At 53.1% G+C, this 14,903-nt stretch overlaps 6 protein-coding genes across 6 annotated transcripts; 2 read left to right on the top strand and 4 right to left on the bottom strand.

Annotated features, from left to right (window-relative positions):
* Nucleotides 1–213: 213 nt before the first annotated feature.
* ASPACDRAFT_1858429 (dienelactone hydrolase family protein) lies at nt 214–1,332 on the bottom strand. Its single transcript, XM_020197611.1, has 3 exons — nt 1,202–1,332; nt 654–1,106; nt 214–571 (listed from the first exon to the last, which is right to left on the bottom strand). Exons 1-3 carry the CDS (start codon nt 1,287–1,289, stop codon nt 369–371), a joined length of 744 nt encoding a protein of 247 aa, XP_020054045.1. The 5' UTR covers nt 1,290–1,332; the 3' UTR covers nt 214–368.
* Nucleotides 1,333–1,887: 555 nt separating this feature from the next.
* Nucleotides 1,888–4,039, bottom strand: ASPACDRAFT_123586 (GMC family oxidoreductase). Its single transcript, XM_020196662.1, has 7 exons — nt 3,968–4,039; nt 3,830–3,911; nt 3,494–3,764; nt 2,620–3,414; nt 2,226–2,562; nt 2,011–2,174; nt 1,888–1,960 (listed from the first exon to the last, which is right to left on the bottom strand). The coding sequence occupies exons 1-7, from the start codon at nt 4,011–4,013 to the stop codon at nt 1,916–1,918; spliced, it is 1,740 nt and encodes a 579-aa protein (XP_020054044.1). The 5' UTR covers nt 4,014–4,039; the 3' UTR covers nt 1,888–1,915.
* On the bottom strand, nt 3,830–4,768 carry ASPACDRAFT_1904514 (uncharacterized protein). Its single transcript, XM_020198810.1, has 2 exons — nt 3,968–4,768; nt 3,830–3,911 (listed from the first exon to the last, which is right to left on the bottom strand). The coding sequence occupies exon 1, from the start codon at nt 4,519–4,521 to the stop codon at nt 4,288–4,290; it is 234 nt and encodes a 77-aa protein (XP_020054043.1). The 5' UTR covers nt 4,522–4,768; the 3' UTR covers nt 3,830–3,911; nt 3,968–4,287.
* A 2,097-nt stretch (nt 4,769–6,865) lies between these two features.
* On the bottom strand, nt 6,866–8,755 carry ASPACDRAFT_80459 (glycosyltransferase). The gene is made up of 2 exons (XM_020205661.1): nt 8,677–8,755; nt 6,866–8,629 (listed from the first exon to the last, which is right to left on the bottom strand). The coding sequence occupies exons 1-2, from the start codon at nt 8,744–8,746 to the stop codon at nt 7,026–7,028; spliced, it is 1,674 nt and encodes a 557-aa protein (XP_020054042.1). The 5' UTR covers nt 8,747–8,755; the 3' UTR covers nt 6,866–7,025.
* A 769-nt stretch (nt 8,756–9,524) lies between these two features.
* Nucleotides 9,525–10,475, top strand: ASPACDRAFT_45799 (uncharacterized protein; the record flags this gene model as incomplete). The annotated part of the gene is made up of 2 exons (XM_020201681.1): nt 9,525–10,214; nt 10,302–10,475. 2 exons carry the CDS (start codon nt 9,525–9,527, stop codon nt 10,473–10,475), a joined length of 864 nt encoding a protein of 287 aa, XP_020054041.1.
* Nucleotides 10,476–12,262: 1,787 nt separating this feature from the next.
* On the top strand, nt 12,263–14,489 carry ASPACDRAFT_80458 (cation diffusion facilitator family transporter). Its single transcript, XM_020205660.1, has 5 exons — nt 12,263–12,486; nt 12,549–12,595; nt 12,655–12,741; nt 12,807–13,124; nt 13,177–14,489. Exons 1-5 carry the CDS (start codon nt 12,408–12,410, stop codon nt 14,230–14,232), a joined length of 1,587 nt encoding a protein of 528 aa, XP_020054040.1. The 5' UTR covers nt 12,263–12,407; the 3' UTR covers nt 14,233–14,489.
* The last annotated feature ends 414 nt before the right edge of the window (nt 14,490–14,903 follow it).

The following is a 14,903-nucleotide window of genomic DNA, read 5'->3' as shown; positions in this document are numbered from 1 at the left end:
TGAGAACTTATTGCAGACTGAACCCTCCGACCGGTGGGAGTGATTGGTGTGCAGAGCATAATCGTGCATGAGGGTTACCAGGATGTGCGGTCCGGATGAGGAATATCATCGACGGCTGCATAGATTAAGGCCGGTGCTGCGCAATATGATTGGCTTTGGGGGGACAGGCTGCTGTATAGACGTAGTAAATGGACTGAGTAATGTGAAAAGCATTGACGGTGAAGGGTAAATCTCTCGTTCCACTACTTCCTAACTTGAAGATAAGCAATGGGCCTCATTCTCGGAAGATACTTCCAGTCCAGCCTTGGCATCCATCCCCCTCAGGGCCTACTCTCCCCATCTTCCTGAATTCAACGACCAAATCCCAATCACAAATACTCCCCGAACCACGCAACCGCCTGCTGAAACGCCTGCTCCTTCGCGAACCTCACCCGCCGCACCGTGGGATCCCCGCGCACCGCAAACCCATGCTCCACATCGGAGTACACACTAATCTGCCAGGGCTGATCCTTCTTACCCAGGATCTCCTCACTCTCGCGTCGCTTCTCCGCGGAGAAGATCGGATCATGTTCTACCCAGGAAAACACCGTTAGCAAATCTCTCCCCACCGCCCCCCAATACAACTTCTGAAAACAGCAAGAAAGAAGACTCACGCGCAGCAGCAACACAAAACGGCCCCTCCACCCCCGCCAACTCCTCAGCCGTCATCATCGTCGGATGCGCCGAATACCCCACATCCAACCCGCCGTCCACCTTCAAAAACCGGGCCACATACTTCCCCCCGAAGCAATACCCGACGCCGCCGACCCGCTCACACCCCAGCGTGGACCGGATGTATTTAAGGGCCGTGTTAATGATGGGATCGGTGTGCGCCGGCTGGTGGCCCTTCGCCCACTCCATGATTTGGAAGCCCTCGGGCCGGTTTAGGGGGACGCTGTCGCCGGTGAAGAGGTCGGGCATGACGACGACATATCCGGCGGCGGCGAATTGGTCGGCGAGGAGCTGGGCGTTGAGGAAGCGGTGGCCGATTACGTCGGTCAGCAGGAGGATTGCTTTTTTGGTTGCGGTTTGGGTGGAGGTTGAGGGGTGGGTGATGTAGGTTGAGACTGTTGGGGGTTTAATAAAGGACTTTTTTTTCCTCTTTTCTTTTATTCTCTCTTGTGTTTTGTTTTTTGTTTTTTGGTGAAGAGCAGGGGCTTACTGTTCTCGATGTCTTGGATTGTACCCTTGGGTTCGCCTTCGTGGAGGGTACCCGTTATGCAGCATGTTGAGAGGTTGTTGGAGGTCATCTTGGGGGTCTTGGAGATTGGTAAGAGTAAGTTGATGTTGGTGCTGAGGTTTAGGGAGGAATTGAGGAGGCGATGGGGATATAAGTACTGTACGACAGCAAAGTCGAAGAGGGGCAGGTGGCAGATGATTCCCTGTTACCTCCGAAGCAACAAAATCCTATGTCCGGATTTGGAGATTAGCGGCGTGGTTTAGCGCCCGGCAGGACGGACATAACAACTTCCATTCGCATGGAGATAAGAAGCTTTGCTTGGAAAGTCTTACTCTATCCCTATGTAGCGTAGTCTATGAGGCCGTCAGCGCTAGGCTGGGAGTCTGACATGTGTATCGTTTGCGGTTAGTCCCGCGATGGCCAGCTGCACGCCGTGGGTGCAGTGGGGCGGTGGCTTGCGTTTCTTCGAGCTGTACGGAGATTCGCGACATCTCTTACACCCAACTTGAGTGGAAGGTCAGGGGATTAGAGGCTCGTTCCTACAACCTCAGGAAGCAAGAAACAATATCTTCAATGACATTTGACAGGGATTAGAACATGCTATATACTATGAAATCCAAAGCCACCCAACATGTACACATTATCATCAAGAAAAGACGCAATCGGCGGCTCCACCAACCCCGACAGGCCATCTCCTCACTGGTAGAGATTCGGGGACGCAGCCTTGATCAAATCCGCACCCTACAGCAATCAGCACCCGGTTCACGATTCCGAAGAGGGTCATTACTCACCTTCTCTCCAATCATATACACCGCATTCTGGATGCGACAATCCGGAATAATCGGGATGATAGATGCATCGATCACGCGAAGCCGTTTGACGCCATGCACACGCAATTCCGAGTCCACCACACCCTGCTCAATGGACCGGGAAAGCCGGGCTGTACCACAGGGGTCTATCAACGCATTAGCCAGGGGTTTACTCCATCAGAGGAAAGAGGACTCACGATATCCAGTCTGCGAGTGCTCGAGGATCATCTTCTTCATCGCCTCGTCCGAGTGTCGCGGCATAGGCCAGGGGTAGTCCTCCCGGATCACGTCCTTCATGCCCTCGCCGTGCATCAGGATCTCGTCCACGAACCGGACACCTTCTTGCAGCGCGATGATGTCGAGATCGTTCGAGAAGAAGTTCAGGTTGATGTTCGGCTGGTCGCGAGGGTCGGCGGAGTTCAGCTTCACCTCGCCGTTGCGGGAGAGTGGGCGGAGAAGATCGACGATGACCGTCAACCAGTCACCCTCCGTGGGCACGGGGAAGTGCCATTGAAAGGCATCGGAGAACATGGGCTTTGTCATGGTTAGATGATCGTCTTCACAAGCCTTATTTCCAGTAAGCGTACGTACCACAAAGTCGATCTCGAAATGCGGCTGTCCCTCCGGACCGAACGGGTCCTTGCCACCGTTCTGCGCCTTCGCCTCCCGATACTCCTTGTATCTCTCTAGACGGTCATCAATGCGAGGCAGGCCCACCAGCTCCAGCAGCCCGCTGCTGTAGGGCCCCTGCCTGCTCTCCCGGTACTTCTGCACGGCGGCGGTGTGCGCCGGCCCAGCACGGAGCAGATGGCTATCCAGCCCCATGCCCTCCTTCAGCCGGAACACATGCGGCATGATCGGGTGGTCGAGGAGGTTCTGGCCCACGTGCTCCGAGTGAACCACGGGCTCGATGCCGTGGCGCACGAGCTCCTTCTTGGGCCCAATGCCCGACAGCATCAGCAGCTTGGGGGTCTCGAAGACGCCGCACGCGACGATGACTTCCCGCTTGGCCTCGATGATGACCTCTTCCGACCCGTCCGGCCCCAGCACGGTGACGCTCACGGCGGTGTCACCGTCGAAGTTGATCTTCTTGGCGATGCACGAGGGCATGATCACCACGTTGGTCTTGCCGGTCAGGTACGCGCCGCTGGACGATCGCTCGCCCCGGTAGATGCTGGTGACGCAGTGCGTGAGCCCCTCCATCTTGCCGGAGTAGATGTCCTCGCTGACGGGCTGGCCCGCGCCGGTCCAGGCCGCGGTGAGTGCGTCGCGGAAGGGCCGCAGCTCGGGGACTAGGTCCGCGTGCGAGACGTGCACCGGTCCGTCGCGACCGATCTTGGCCAGCTCGTTGGGATATAGGTTGTCGTCGTCGTGGTATGTCGCTGGCTGTGTTCCCTCAGAATGGTTAGTACCGAATCATGTCTGTTGCACACATCATATGTATTGTTGAGGATGGACTCCGCACCTTGCTGAAATACTCCTTGCACCCGTCCCATGTCCAAGACGGACCTCCGTACTCAGACCACGCGTCAAAGGTACCCTTACTACCCGGGATCCAGGTGTAGTAGTTCAAGCAGCTACTACCTCCGAGGACTTTTCCACGGGTGTTGGGCTTCTCAGCGCGCTCGTAGGAAGGCCTGTTGATCATGGTAGTCTTGTAAGCCCAGTCATGCTTGCTGCCGCGCAGGTCAAAGGCGGTCGCTGGGGTGGTGATGTTCTCGATGTCCTGAGGATTTCTATCGTCTCGTTTGCTTGAGTCAGGTGTTCTGGTCATACTGTGCTTGGAGGGTCGGTCACATACGCGATACCCGCTTCGATGACCAAGACCCGGACTTTGGGGTTCTCGGCCAGGCGACCGGCCACCACATTACCAGCAGTACCTCCTGGTGGGATGTCAGAGAAATACGTGTCAACAAAGGAAGATGCGAATAAGACGTACCGCCGACAACCACAAAATCGAAGCTATCCGCGCTAGGAACCGTCATTATGCTCGATGCAGGGGAATTGAGATGCGATTAGTTATTAAGGACGGAAAGAGCTGATCTATTGCTCCTTTGCAAACTCAACAGCCAACGCTGTCTCTATATAGCGACCGTCCGTCAAGCCCACGAAGCCCATCGCAAACACCAGAATGCCATCGCCATGACGTATGGGAAGATGATCCACCTGCCAGCCGTTTCGCCCGCCCCACTCGGCAGGTGCCAAGATTTTTCTACTCGTGTCCTGACGAACAGGGCTGGAGCTTTTCAGGGGATGGAGTCAAATGCCGAGTTCTCTCCAAGAAATAAGTCTCCGAAGTGGCGGCAACGCGCCGTTGACGGGCTGCGAAGTTGCGCCCCACGATTGAAGGCACGGGGCAGAATAAGGCCGCGTTATCAGGAGGGTTTGGATCGTCGGAAGGGTCGGAAACACAATTGCTTGTTTGGCACCGTTGCGGCGGCTATTTATAATCAACCAATAAAAGACGGCCATCAAGACTTTAGACATCATCATCACGTTCCCCCCTACTCTGTAAATTCGGTGAAAAATGTTGACGTTGGTCGATTGCGGGGTGGGGATCAGTCGACGCGAGCAATCGCCGAGGCTCAGCCGGGTGAAACCTGGAAAAAACAAGCTTTATCATAGCAAAGGTCAAACTCAAACCTGTGAGGGACCCAGGGTTGGGGTCTAGAACAGGGTTCGTACCTGGTCAGGTCCTCCTCGCTGGAGCTGGACAATCCCATCGCTCGTCGGACATAGGGACATAGGTAAGCCCGATAGGTTGAATATCGCAAGAGCTGATGGTGGCACGCTTTAAGGAAAGCCGGGGGTCCACCGTCACATGACAGACCATTTATACACATATACTAACCACGCAACAAATTATGTAGACAAGTAGTGTAGTAGTACAATTCGGAACATCAAGTTCCTTACCAGGTTGTTGTTTTATCACTACTAACAATTTGAGTTACTCGTCCATATCATTCGAACCCTGCGGGGAATGTTTTGCCCCCATTGCCACCATCCAGTAAAGTGCATTCCATACCCAAGGCCTTTTGGCCAGAATTCCAGCGATAGGTGATGACAGAATACTATAGACCGATTCTTAATAAATAGTGCAACTGTTGATTGATTGATAGCGGTACCGTACCTTGCGTGATCGATCAAAGACAACGAAGTCCCATTGATTGCCATCGGTTATCGCACCGAAACAACCAACTCTTGACTGACCTTGGGCTTCGCGAACCTAGATAGCTGAGTTCGCTGTCCAAACAGGAGGATATGGAATACTTACCCCATAACATATATCCCAATAGTTGCGCAAGTCCTCCTCCCCACCATCGCCTCTCTCTTGGCTTCCACATTGACCATTTGTGTAGAAGGTTTAGTTCAGTCTTCATACCATATCGAATAATCGGATGACCCGGCAATCTTGACTATAGCAAGACTGTCGAGAATTGTCTCGACGCCAAGTCTCATTTCACGGGCGCGATCCTCTTTGGTGGCCCGCTGTTGGTGCATAAGAGCACTTAGGATTCGATCGATCCTCATTCTCGCAGCTTCGACGTCTATGAATCCACTTAGTTTCTGCACGGTATGTTTGGAAGGATCATCGCTTACCGAGACTATGAGGAAATCGGACGTAGCCCTCCACTCAGAAATGGAAGGATCCTCGGTTATACCGAAATAAAATTGGATGTCTGCCAGTTCGAGGCACCCAAAGGGAACCAAACGATACTCGTCTCCGGCCCACGCGAGGAGTTTCTTGCAGAGGGCATTCATCTCCCTCATGTCTTTCATCGTCGCTAAACGACTTCGATGAAAATGCCTCTTTGATTGGGCTCAAGAGCGACTGTATCTCTTTCCGGGGATCGAATCTTTATTCGATCCCGGTTGGTACGGGGCTCACGAATGGCACCCCCAGAGGCGAAATAACCAGTGGAGTACTGGCTGCGCTGCTAGCCATGATAACGTCTTAGGGCTTTGAAAACCAATGTGTCGGGAAGCACACCCCGGAAGGTGGCCAGTCTTTCTCGTCGGGAGTGTCGGCCACATAACCCTGTCAGAATGTCTGCTCACACTTGGTCTGCGATGCTGGGTTTTCTTGTTTCCATTCGGGGTCAGATAAGTGCGATTCGGTATGTCTTCAGACTCATGCAATCTGGGCTTCAGGAGGGATTTTGATGGAATTGCTAAAGGAAAGTTGTAAAATGGTTGATTGATCGAGATGAATAAGGAGCTAAAGACATTGGCTTCGCGGTTGTTGTTCTACTTAACTTTCTATATCTCTGAGGCAGAAGGGTCCGGGGGTGAATAATTTTACTGAATTCAAGGAAGGAGCGATCGCTACGCGGCGAGGACTAAGCGAATACTGGTGAAGTTGGTGAATACATGTTCAGTGAAAGGCTCAACCTACTCTATGAAGGTACTATACCTGGATGAATCAAAATGCATGAGGAAAAGTGAATGTTTGCAATGATGTATACAGTTAATCTTGCTTCAGGGTGAAGGCAAACAAACGAGAGAGCTCTCTACATTTCTACTAGTGAATGTAGTACCAACTTCGCAATTGGAGGGGGGCATTATCCCGGGGTCAGAGGGGTTTATATTCCGAGTCGGTATATGATTGAGTCGAAGAGGGAGCTGCATAGAGAGTCTTGCAGTGTAACGCAGCTAACGGATGCCACCTTATTTACCTCTGAAGTCCGGCAAAGCGGATTTTCTGTTGATCGTAACTAGAGGAATACAGACAGATATAAGAATGAGGTTTTAGCCATATCTAGGCGATGTACTATTCGATTCTTAATAGTTATATTGCATGGAACAGATATCTAGAGCTGCGTGTGATAGATGTCTTCAAGCTTATCTCAGCATCTTGATATTGGTATTAACAAGGCAAAGAATATTATATGAAAATACTACACGAACTGGCAGAATCACAGGTCGTCACGGGATAGCCGATTTCATATCCGATCCACCATGACGAATGTATGTCAATCACACCCACCCACAACATCCTAATTAAACCATCGCTCCATCAAGCCAAGCACGAACCCTTTCGCAACCGTGCGATGCCGCCACACCAAACGCCCCAATAGTGCAACCGACCCCAGCCATCCCGCCAACCCCACCCCCGCCAACGCCATCAGATCCCAGTTGCGCACCTTATACATCGACATCCTCATATCCGCCGTCTGCAGATGCATCGGGCGGACCTCCTTTCCGTCCACAACCCGCAGCTCGGTGTCATACAGCACCTCCTCCACCAGATCCGCCGCGTAGTGCTTCCGGCGCGACGCCACCCTAGCAATCCGCTGCAGCCGCAGCGACTCGCGCGCGTACCCGCCGCCGACATCTTCGACGATGCGGCGCGCCTTCTCGAAGACCTCCTCCGCGGTGAAGGAGAACTTGTTCAGCGGCTCCGCGACGCCGCCGTGCACCAGCCGCGCCGTGTTGGCGATCTGGTCCGAGAAGATTCCCATCGCCAGCATGGGCTTGCCGTGGTAGAGGCCCTCATTGGCGCTTGAGCCGCCGCCGTGGGTGAAGTAGAGGCGCACGGCCGGGTGGTCGAGAAGGGCGCGCTGGGGGGCGAAGTTGGGGAAGAGGAAGGCCGGGTGATGGCCGGCTAGGAGGTCGGCTAGAGTGATCGTTCCTTGTCTGGACTCCTTGTTGCTGTCGACAGTATTTGAAACCACCGGAGGAGTCACGAACGTGAATAAGGCGGATGGGTCGAGGTCCTGTCGGCCGCTTTGGCCGACCGCCCAGATGACGCCGTCAATGACGGAAGCCTCCAAAAGCCGAAACAGCGCGGTGAGAATCTTGGAGGCGTCCGCCATAGAAAGGATGACATGCGTGCCGAGGGCAATGTAGATGACCTTCTTGCGGTCGGAGAGGAACTTAGTGTAATGCTCGTCGCACGGCGGGTATGTGTCGCTCAGTATCGGGCCTACGACGGCCGCGAGCGGCGGCAGGTCGCGCGGGACCTCGAGTCCAAAGAATGAGTTGATGAAGACTAGGTAGTCGGGTTTGCGGGTGTTGGGAATGGAGTAGTGTACGCCATGGGCGCGGCGCATTTGCTTCGTCCAGCGGAAGAAGCGGATGATCTCCCTCACGCCCTTGACGACCACGAGTTCGTTCTTCAGACGAAGCCAGATGGAGGCGTGCTCGGAGGTGAGGGTGCCGTCCAGCTGGAAGCCTGGCTGTCCGGGGATGTAGCTGCACGGAAGCATCAAAGCTGGCATTTGTGGGTGCACGATGGCCACGGGCACTTGATATTGGAAGTGCATGTCTTTGACGGCATCAACGAAGAAGTCCGCGATGATAAAGTCGGGACGGCGGGCAGAGTCGTCCATGATATCCTTGAGGTGGTCGTAGGTCACCGGCCAGAAGGAGTCGAACATGTACTTCGAGGGCATGGCGCCCGCTAGGCCGACAGACATGTCCCATTTCCGCATGCGCAAGTAATGCTCGCTCAATTGCTGCTCGGTCGGACCGGCTCCGAGTATATGGAGTTGAGAGATGAATGGGTAGTCTTCCGTCCAGTGCTCCTGGCCCTCCATGGTTGCGAAGTCGATTGTATGGCCTCGCTCGGAGAGGACCTTGCCCAGTTCGAGGACCGGAGCTGGATCTGGGTCAGTATGTTCACTCGATCTGAAGATGTGAGCGTACCGGCATGGGTAAAGCCACCCGTCGTTGCGACCAGGAGAATCTTGCGGGATGGATGTGCGTTATCGCTCATGGTGCCTTGAGTGGCCTGGAGAGGTTGTTTCATGGTCCATAATGTGGCCCGGTAGTTGACGCGATATAAGTATAGGAATGTTCCGCCCCCAAAGGCACAGACGATCCGATCATCCGAGGACTCTAGTCGGATCGGAGATATGGCTCCATTGTCAGGCCATGGAGTGGATCTGCCTTAGTTTGGCGGGGTTAGCTTGTAGACGAAGCTTAAACTCGGAGCCTTATCTTGCCTTCACCTCCACCAGACATGAACCCAGGCAGCAATAGCAGCACCAACAACAGCAATAACAAGATCTAACTGTAGGACTTTGGCCTTGTTGTGCTGATGATGCGACCAGTGTGAAAGCAGAATGATAGAAAGACGAGAAAAGTTGCCATCCGACAGGCAGTGCTCGTGTAATCCTTCCTCCCCGCCACGCATGCGAGTCTATTCCAGATCGGGAAGCTGTTGCGAAGCACCTCTGGGCACCGCCCATTGACCGGACCGCATGACGACAAAGGACTGTCTTACCTATATCAACCATTCGTATAGGACCCCTTGAAGTTGAAAATCCTGCAGCCTGATACAGGCGATTATAGCAATCAATGCGAGGCATCACCGCCGACATCCTAGAATGGGGTATATATATCACCTTTGAATCGTCACGTCGCGTCGGCGCCCACTGCCTAGATCCATCCATATTTAATCGCCGAGCATAACTCTCGGCGACTTTCCAGCCTTCCTCGCAAGATAACGACGTTCACCTCACTGCATATCTCGATTCAAGAGTTCTACCACAATGGGAAAATCAAAATCAGCAACCACCAACACCACAACTCTAACTAATGGTTCGCCCACCATCCGCCGCTCCGCGCTAACCGAGTGCTCTCTGTCCCACCTCACTCCCTCGGACTATATCGCGCGGAGCGTCCTCACGGCTGTCACCATCACCGGCGTGAGTGGCATCGACAGAACCACAGCCTCAACCTCAGCGTCAACTTCCGCCTCGGCCTGTTCATCCAATCTATTAACAACGAGCATCAGCCGCTCCACCTGCACCAGCTGCACCATCACACACTCCCACCTGCATCACTGCATCTTCGCCAACTGCACCCTCACCAACGTCTCCTCCAGCAAATTCGTGCAAGCCGACCACTGCACTCTAGAGAATGTCATCTCGCTCCGGAGATGCACCATCAGCGACTCGATCATCGGCGAGTGGTCATGGATGACGCGCTGCGAGATGAGAGCCTCGAAGATTGGAGGCGCGAGTGCCCTTCGGCGTAGCACCGTCAGTGACTGTCGCGTGACGGGCAGCCGGTTGAAGAAGGCAAGACTCGTGAATTGCGAGGTTGAAGGGTGTGTGGTTGTCAATACTGAGCTTAAGGGGGTGGTGGCCAAGAATGGGGTGTGGAAGAATGGAAGCTTGGTGGGCAGGGTGGATCAGAGCAAGGATGTGGTGATTGTGGGCAGGGATGGGAAGAATAAGGTATGTCAGGCCCCGTCTGCGATCCTGCAGAAAATCCCCAAGGGAAATGGACTGGCATGGGCTAGGCTAACGAAGACTTCATGACAGAAGATTGAGAACGCGGTCGGAGTGAAGGGAATTGTAGCTGAGAAAAGGAGCATGGAAAGGGACCTGATTGAGAGTAGTGACGATGGTGCTGAAATTGAAGGTTGGGAAAGAAATGGCCGCCGACAAATCTGTGAACTTCAAGGCACGGAGCCGCCACCCCCTTATACAGCTTGACGAGGCTATTGAGATCGTTTGACCGCGCCGGACGGGCTATAAGCGACCTGGTATGGCAACATGAGCAGTTTCGCTCTAGTGCAACTTTGGGTTTGTGACCTGCTGATCGTGGTCTGAAGCAGCCACTGGCTGGGAGCAGGGCTTCTTTCTAGCAGAATAATGACTACCAACTTGGGCATTTTTCAGTCTTCAAAAGCACGATTCCTTGGATTTTATTGCCAGGGAATACTCCTTCACATCTCCGATACCTCGTTTCATCACCTCAGGTAATCCACGGTGACCGCCTCATTTAAATGGCCCAGAGCAGTATGTATTCCGGAGTCTAATCCTTTGTTCGAAGAGCTGAATCAATACCAATTACTTCTAGATAACGCAGACACTTCTATGGCAGGTCGAGGGATGAATCATACCAGTCCCCTCAATCTTACACTCATGGCTACTCATCAAAAGGATTGAGGCATAGCCGAGGCTGTCGGGTCCTACACAGAGCTTCCATTACCACAGAAGCACCTCAGGAGATCGAAAAAAAGAGCGTTTTCCGATATAGGCGTACAGACGAGACACTCGATTAGAGATGTTATCCTCCTTCATGATCCACAGGTCGACTAGTGACCGGGTCTGTAGTCGACTTCGTCCAAGCAGTTGACTGTGTCGCATACATAATCATGACAAAGAATCCTTTGAAAAGCCAAGCCAAGATTTTTTCCGAGCTGTTGTGTTGCTCGAACAGCCGCTGCTGAGAAACACTACACACTGTGGTTCGAAAAGACAGTGCGATATTGAGATCGGAAGAGTATAACTTCCGGTGGTGGTGGAGGAGGTAGCCCCTCTTCTTAAAAACATAAGTCCCTTCATTGGCCTATTCTCGCAAAGCTCAAATTGTTTCCAAATAGCTGCAGAGTAGTGTGAAGTACTAGTACTAGTCTTATTTTATTGTTCGCTTAGTTCGTCGTCTTGCACTGAGGCCAACCGCCAAAGTGCCGGCTGGGCGTAGTGCACCAGTCTAGCTAGCTCTGGGTTAGTTTCCCGAGCTAGCGCACAGACGGCGCCTTGACCGTTCCAGGCTGTAGGCAGGCAGCCGCGCCGCATAAAGTCTCTTCGGATCTTGCGTCATGATGTGGCATGCTGCATGATGTGTGACAGGTCTACTCCTTGCAATTTTGAATGTTGCTTCACTTGATGCAGTTGATGAAGCAATTTTGGTCGGATAAGCTCGGGGGATGGATCAGGAGAAAGGAGACAACTTGGCGTGGAGAAGGGGGCCACAACCAATTTCATATGGCGTCAAACGGTGGAGAGAACTGGCTCTGCCCTGTAGGGAGTGGGTCGCAAAACAGCCTGGATTGCGAAGTATGGGTGGAACCGGCACGAGGTCAGCAGCAGTCAGTTCAGCAGGTACAACGTAGCTGGGAGAAACCTGTAGTACAGAAGAATTGGAGTGCATTGGTCATATTTTAAAGTGATGCAAACATAAGAGAGAGGAAAGAGGGGAAGAATGTTGTAATACGGAGTAAGTTAGTACTGTACTCACGCACTGCGATGTTCATGCTTCATGGACAGCCTTGAAAGGATAACCTGCAAGGCGGTGGGGAACGGCAGAGGCTAGGGGGACAGACTAAGAAACTAACGCCACTTCGCTCGATCGGCCGGCGCCCTTCCGCCTTCCTGAACTAGTCCTTGGTCTGCGACCAGGAATCCTTGGGACTCCAGTCTCTCCTATCACTAACTACTTATCTCTTGCGAGATTTATTTTTCTTGCTCTTCTCCTGCTCTTCTCCAATCTTCCCTCTTCTCCTTGATCCTGCTACTGCGAATCTCTTCAGGGTCACTCGCTTGGTGCGCCTGGATATCGATCTTCGCCGCCTGATTAGGGGTCGCTGTCGTCATCTTATTCCCATCCCACGCGCGCCACGGAGCGCAAGGCCAAACACGATGGGCCTCTCCAAGACCAACAGGATTCTGATCCTGTTGGCTATTGACTCGGCTTTCTTCTTGCTAGAATTGATTGCTGGTTTGTCTCTCCAAAATTTGAATCTCTGACTGCCGCCGTTCTAACCTGTTGGACTTGAATAGGTTACAGCGTCCACTCGCTTGCCCTTGTTGCCGACTCCTTTCATATGGTACGCCTCGGCCCACACTCTGCAGCCCTCCGACCGCTTTGTTGACCTGTTTGCCATAGCTCAATGATGTTCTGTCTCTATTGGTTGGATTATGGGCCGTTAAAGTCGCCAACCGCGAAACCAACTCGAAGATGTACACATATGGGGTGAGCTGTCTCCTTTCCGGCACACCGCTTGGAACGCGTTCTAACCATCATCGTCCGGTTCGCAGTGGCAACGCGCAGAAACACTAGGTGCCTTAGTCAACGGAGTATTCTTGGTCGCCTTGTGTTTGTCTATCTTCTTGGAGGCCATACAGAGACTGGTGGAGCCTCAGGAGGTCAAGAATCCAAAATTTGTCTGCATTGTCGGTTGTTTAGGTCTGCTATCAAACATCATTGGCTTAGTCCTTTTCCATGACCATTCTCATGGACACGGTCACAGCCATGGTCACGCAGACATCGAAGAAGGTGACTTTTCGCAGGAAGGCCATGGTCATGAGCATAGTCATGACCCTGTTCCAGTCTTGGAGCAAGGAAACACAACTAGCGTGAGTAGGCCAGTCCCCATCTTTCAGGACACATGTTGACTTTTGAATGCAGCGTACTGCTGGCGCGGACGCCTCCTCCCCGTATTCAAACCGTCGTCGGACCTTGGACAGTCAGCACCGCAGTTCTCGTCGCTACAGCGGCGCAACCGGCCGTGGGTTCCTTGATGTCGAAGAGATCCAAGTCCATCCCGCCACTTTGCGGCAGGAAATCATTGCAGCCAGTCGCTCTCGCTATGATGACCCATCGGGATCCGACACCGACGTGCTTGAGGGTGGGGACCCCGAGGGCGTCCGTCCATCCGAACGCTCTGCGCTATTGGGCCACAAGGATCGTGCTGGCAACTATACTGACGCCGGAAATGCCTCGCCTAAGACGGCTCATCGATTTCCCGTGGACGACGACATTCACAGGCATCACAACCATGCCCAGCCTAAACAGAAGGATGAGAAGCATGGCCATGGCCATAGCCATGATCTGAATATGCGAGGTGTTTTCCTTCATGTGATGGGTGATGCGCTCGGCAACATCGGCGTCATTGCCTCCGCCCTGATCATCTGGCTGACTGATTACTCCTGGCGCTTCTATGTGGATCCTGGCATTTCATTGGTGATCACCGTGATTATTCTCTGTTCTGCCATCCCTCTTTGCAAAGCGGCCTCGCGGATTCTGCTTCAGGCTGTGCCCCACGGCCTTAGCATTGACCATATCAAGGAAGACATTGAAGGACTGCCGGGAGTAATGGGCTCCCACCACTTGCATGTCTGGCAGTTGAGTGACACCAAGCTTGTGGCCTCGATTCACATTCAGGTCGATACGGAGATCAAGGGCGAGGGTTCGGAGCGGTACATGCGTTTAGCCAGGCAGGTGCGCAAGTGCTTGCATGCCTATGGCATTCATTCGTCCACCATCCAACCCGAATTTGCGCCGGACAGTGATGCCGAAGACACCATTCAATTCCCTTCTCACCCCGATGGTGAAGCCTCTACTTCGACGACGCTCCCAAGCCGTACACCTAGCGTCCCTGAAGGCGATCCTCAGGCTTGTCTTCTTGAATGTGGCGAAGAATGCGCTCAAAACGGCCAGTGCTGTCCGAAGAGGTCGCCGTGACTGTATTAGGGAGGGGTCGCGATACTCTTCCGTCTAATTACCTCACCTTTACCCTTCCTTATAAGACGACTCGCCCTAAAAATACTGTTTCCTATCCGTACTGATCATACCCGATTGTTTCTGGTGACTGAAATGTCATCTGTTGAGTTTGTCCCTGTTAATAATCTCTGTTTGGACTTGGCGCATGTTCGGCGGGCACTTTGACATAAATGCATCCAGGCGTGCGCATCTCGCGCTTGTTTTCAAGTATCTCTACCAAAATTACACCGTACTATATGTGGGTCATATGTTGGAATTATCAAGCCACCTGTGCTTGTAGGATGCCTATTTTAAAGAATTCGGGCGCAGAGTTAACATGTAGCAATATGTAGTAGCAACATGTAGTAGCAATTCCCAGAGACTGCACATGCTGACGGGCGGTGACCAAAGACAAGGCTTGGAGTGAGACAGGGATGGGATAGTTCGCCCGCGGTCGGAGGCTGTCAGTTACCAGAATTGCCAAAATTGGAACAAGACCCCCAAACTGAACTAAACCCAGCTGGAGAAGCCGCGGCGGCCACACGTGACGTGATCCCGCGCCTGGTTGGCGGCGAAACACCCCTGGGCTGGCATCTTCACTTGCTCATTCCCTCATTCTCTCACATTGACACTTACTCTTCTCTGGATCAAAC

Source organism: Aspergillus aculeatus, assembly GCF_001890905.1.
Source record: "Aspergillus aculeatus ATCC 16872 unplaced genomic scaffold ASPACscaffold_13, whole genome shotgun sequence".
Taxonomy (NCBI): domain Eukaryota; kingdom Fungi; phylum Ascomycota; class Eurotiomycetes; order Eurotiales; family Aspergillaceae; genus Aspergillus; species Aspergillus aculeatus.
Note: the sequence above shows the minus strand (reverse complement) of the source record. Positions and strands in the feature narration are given on the sequence as shown.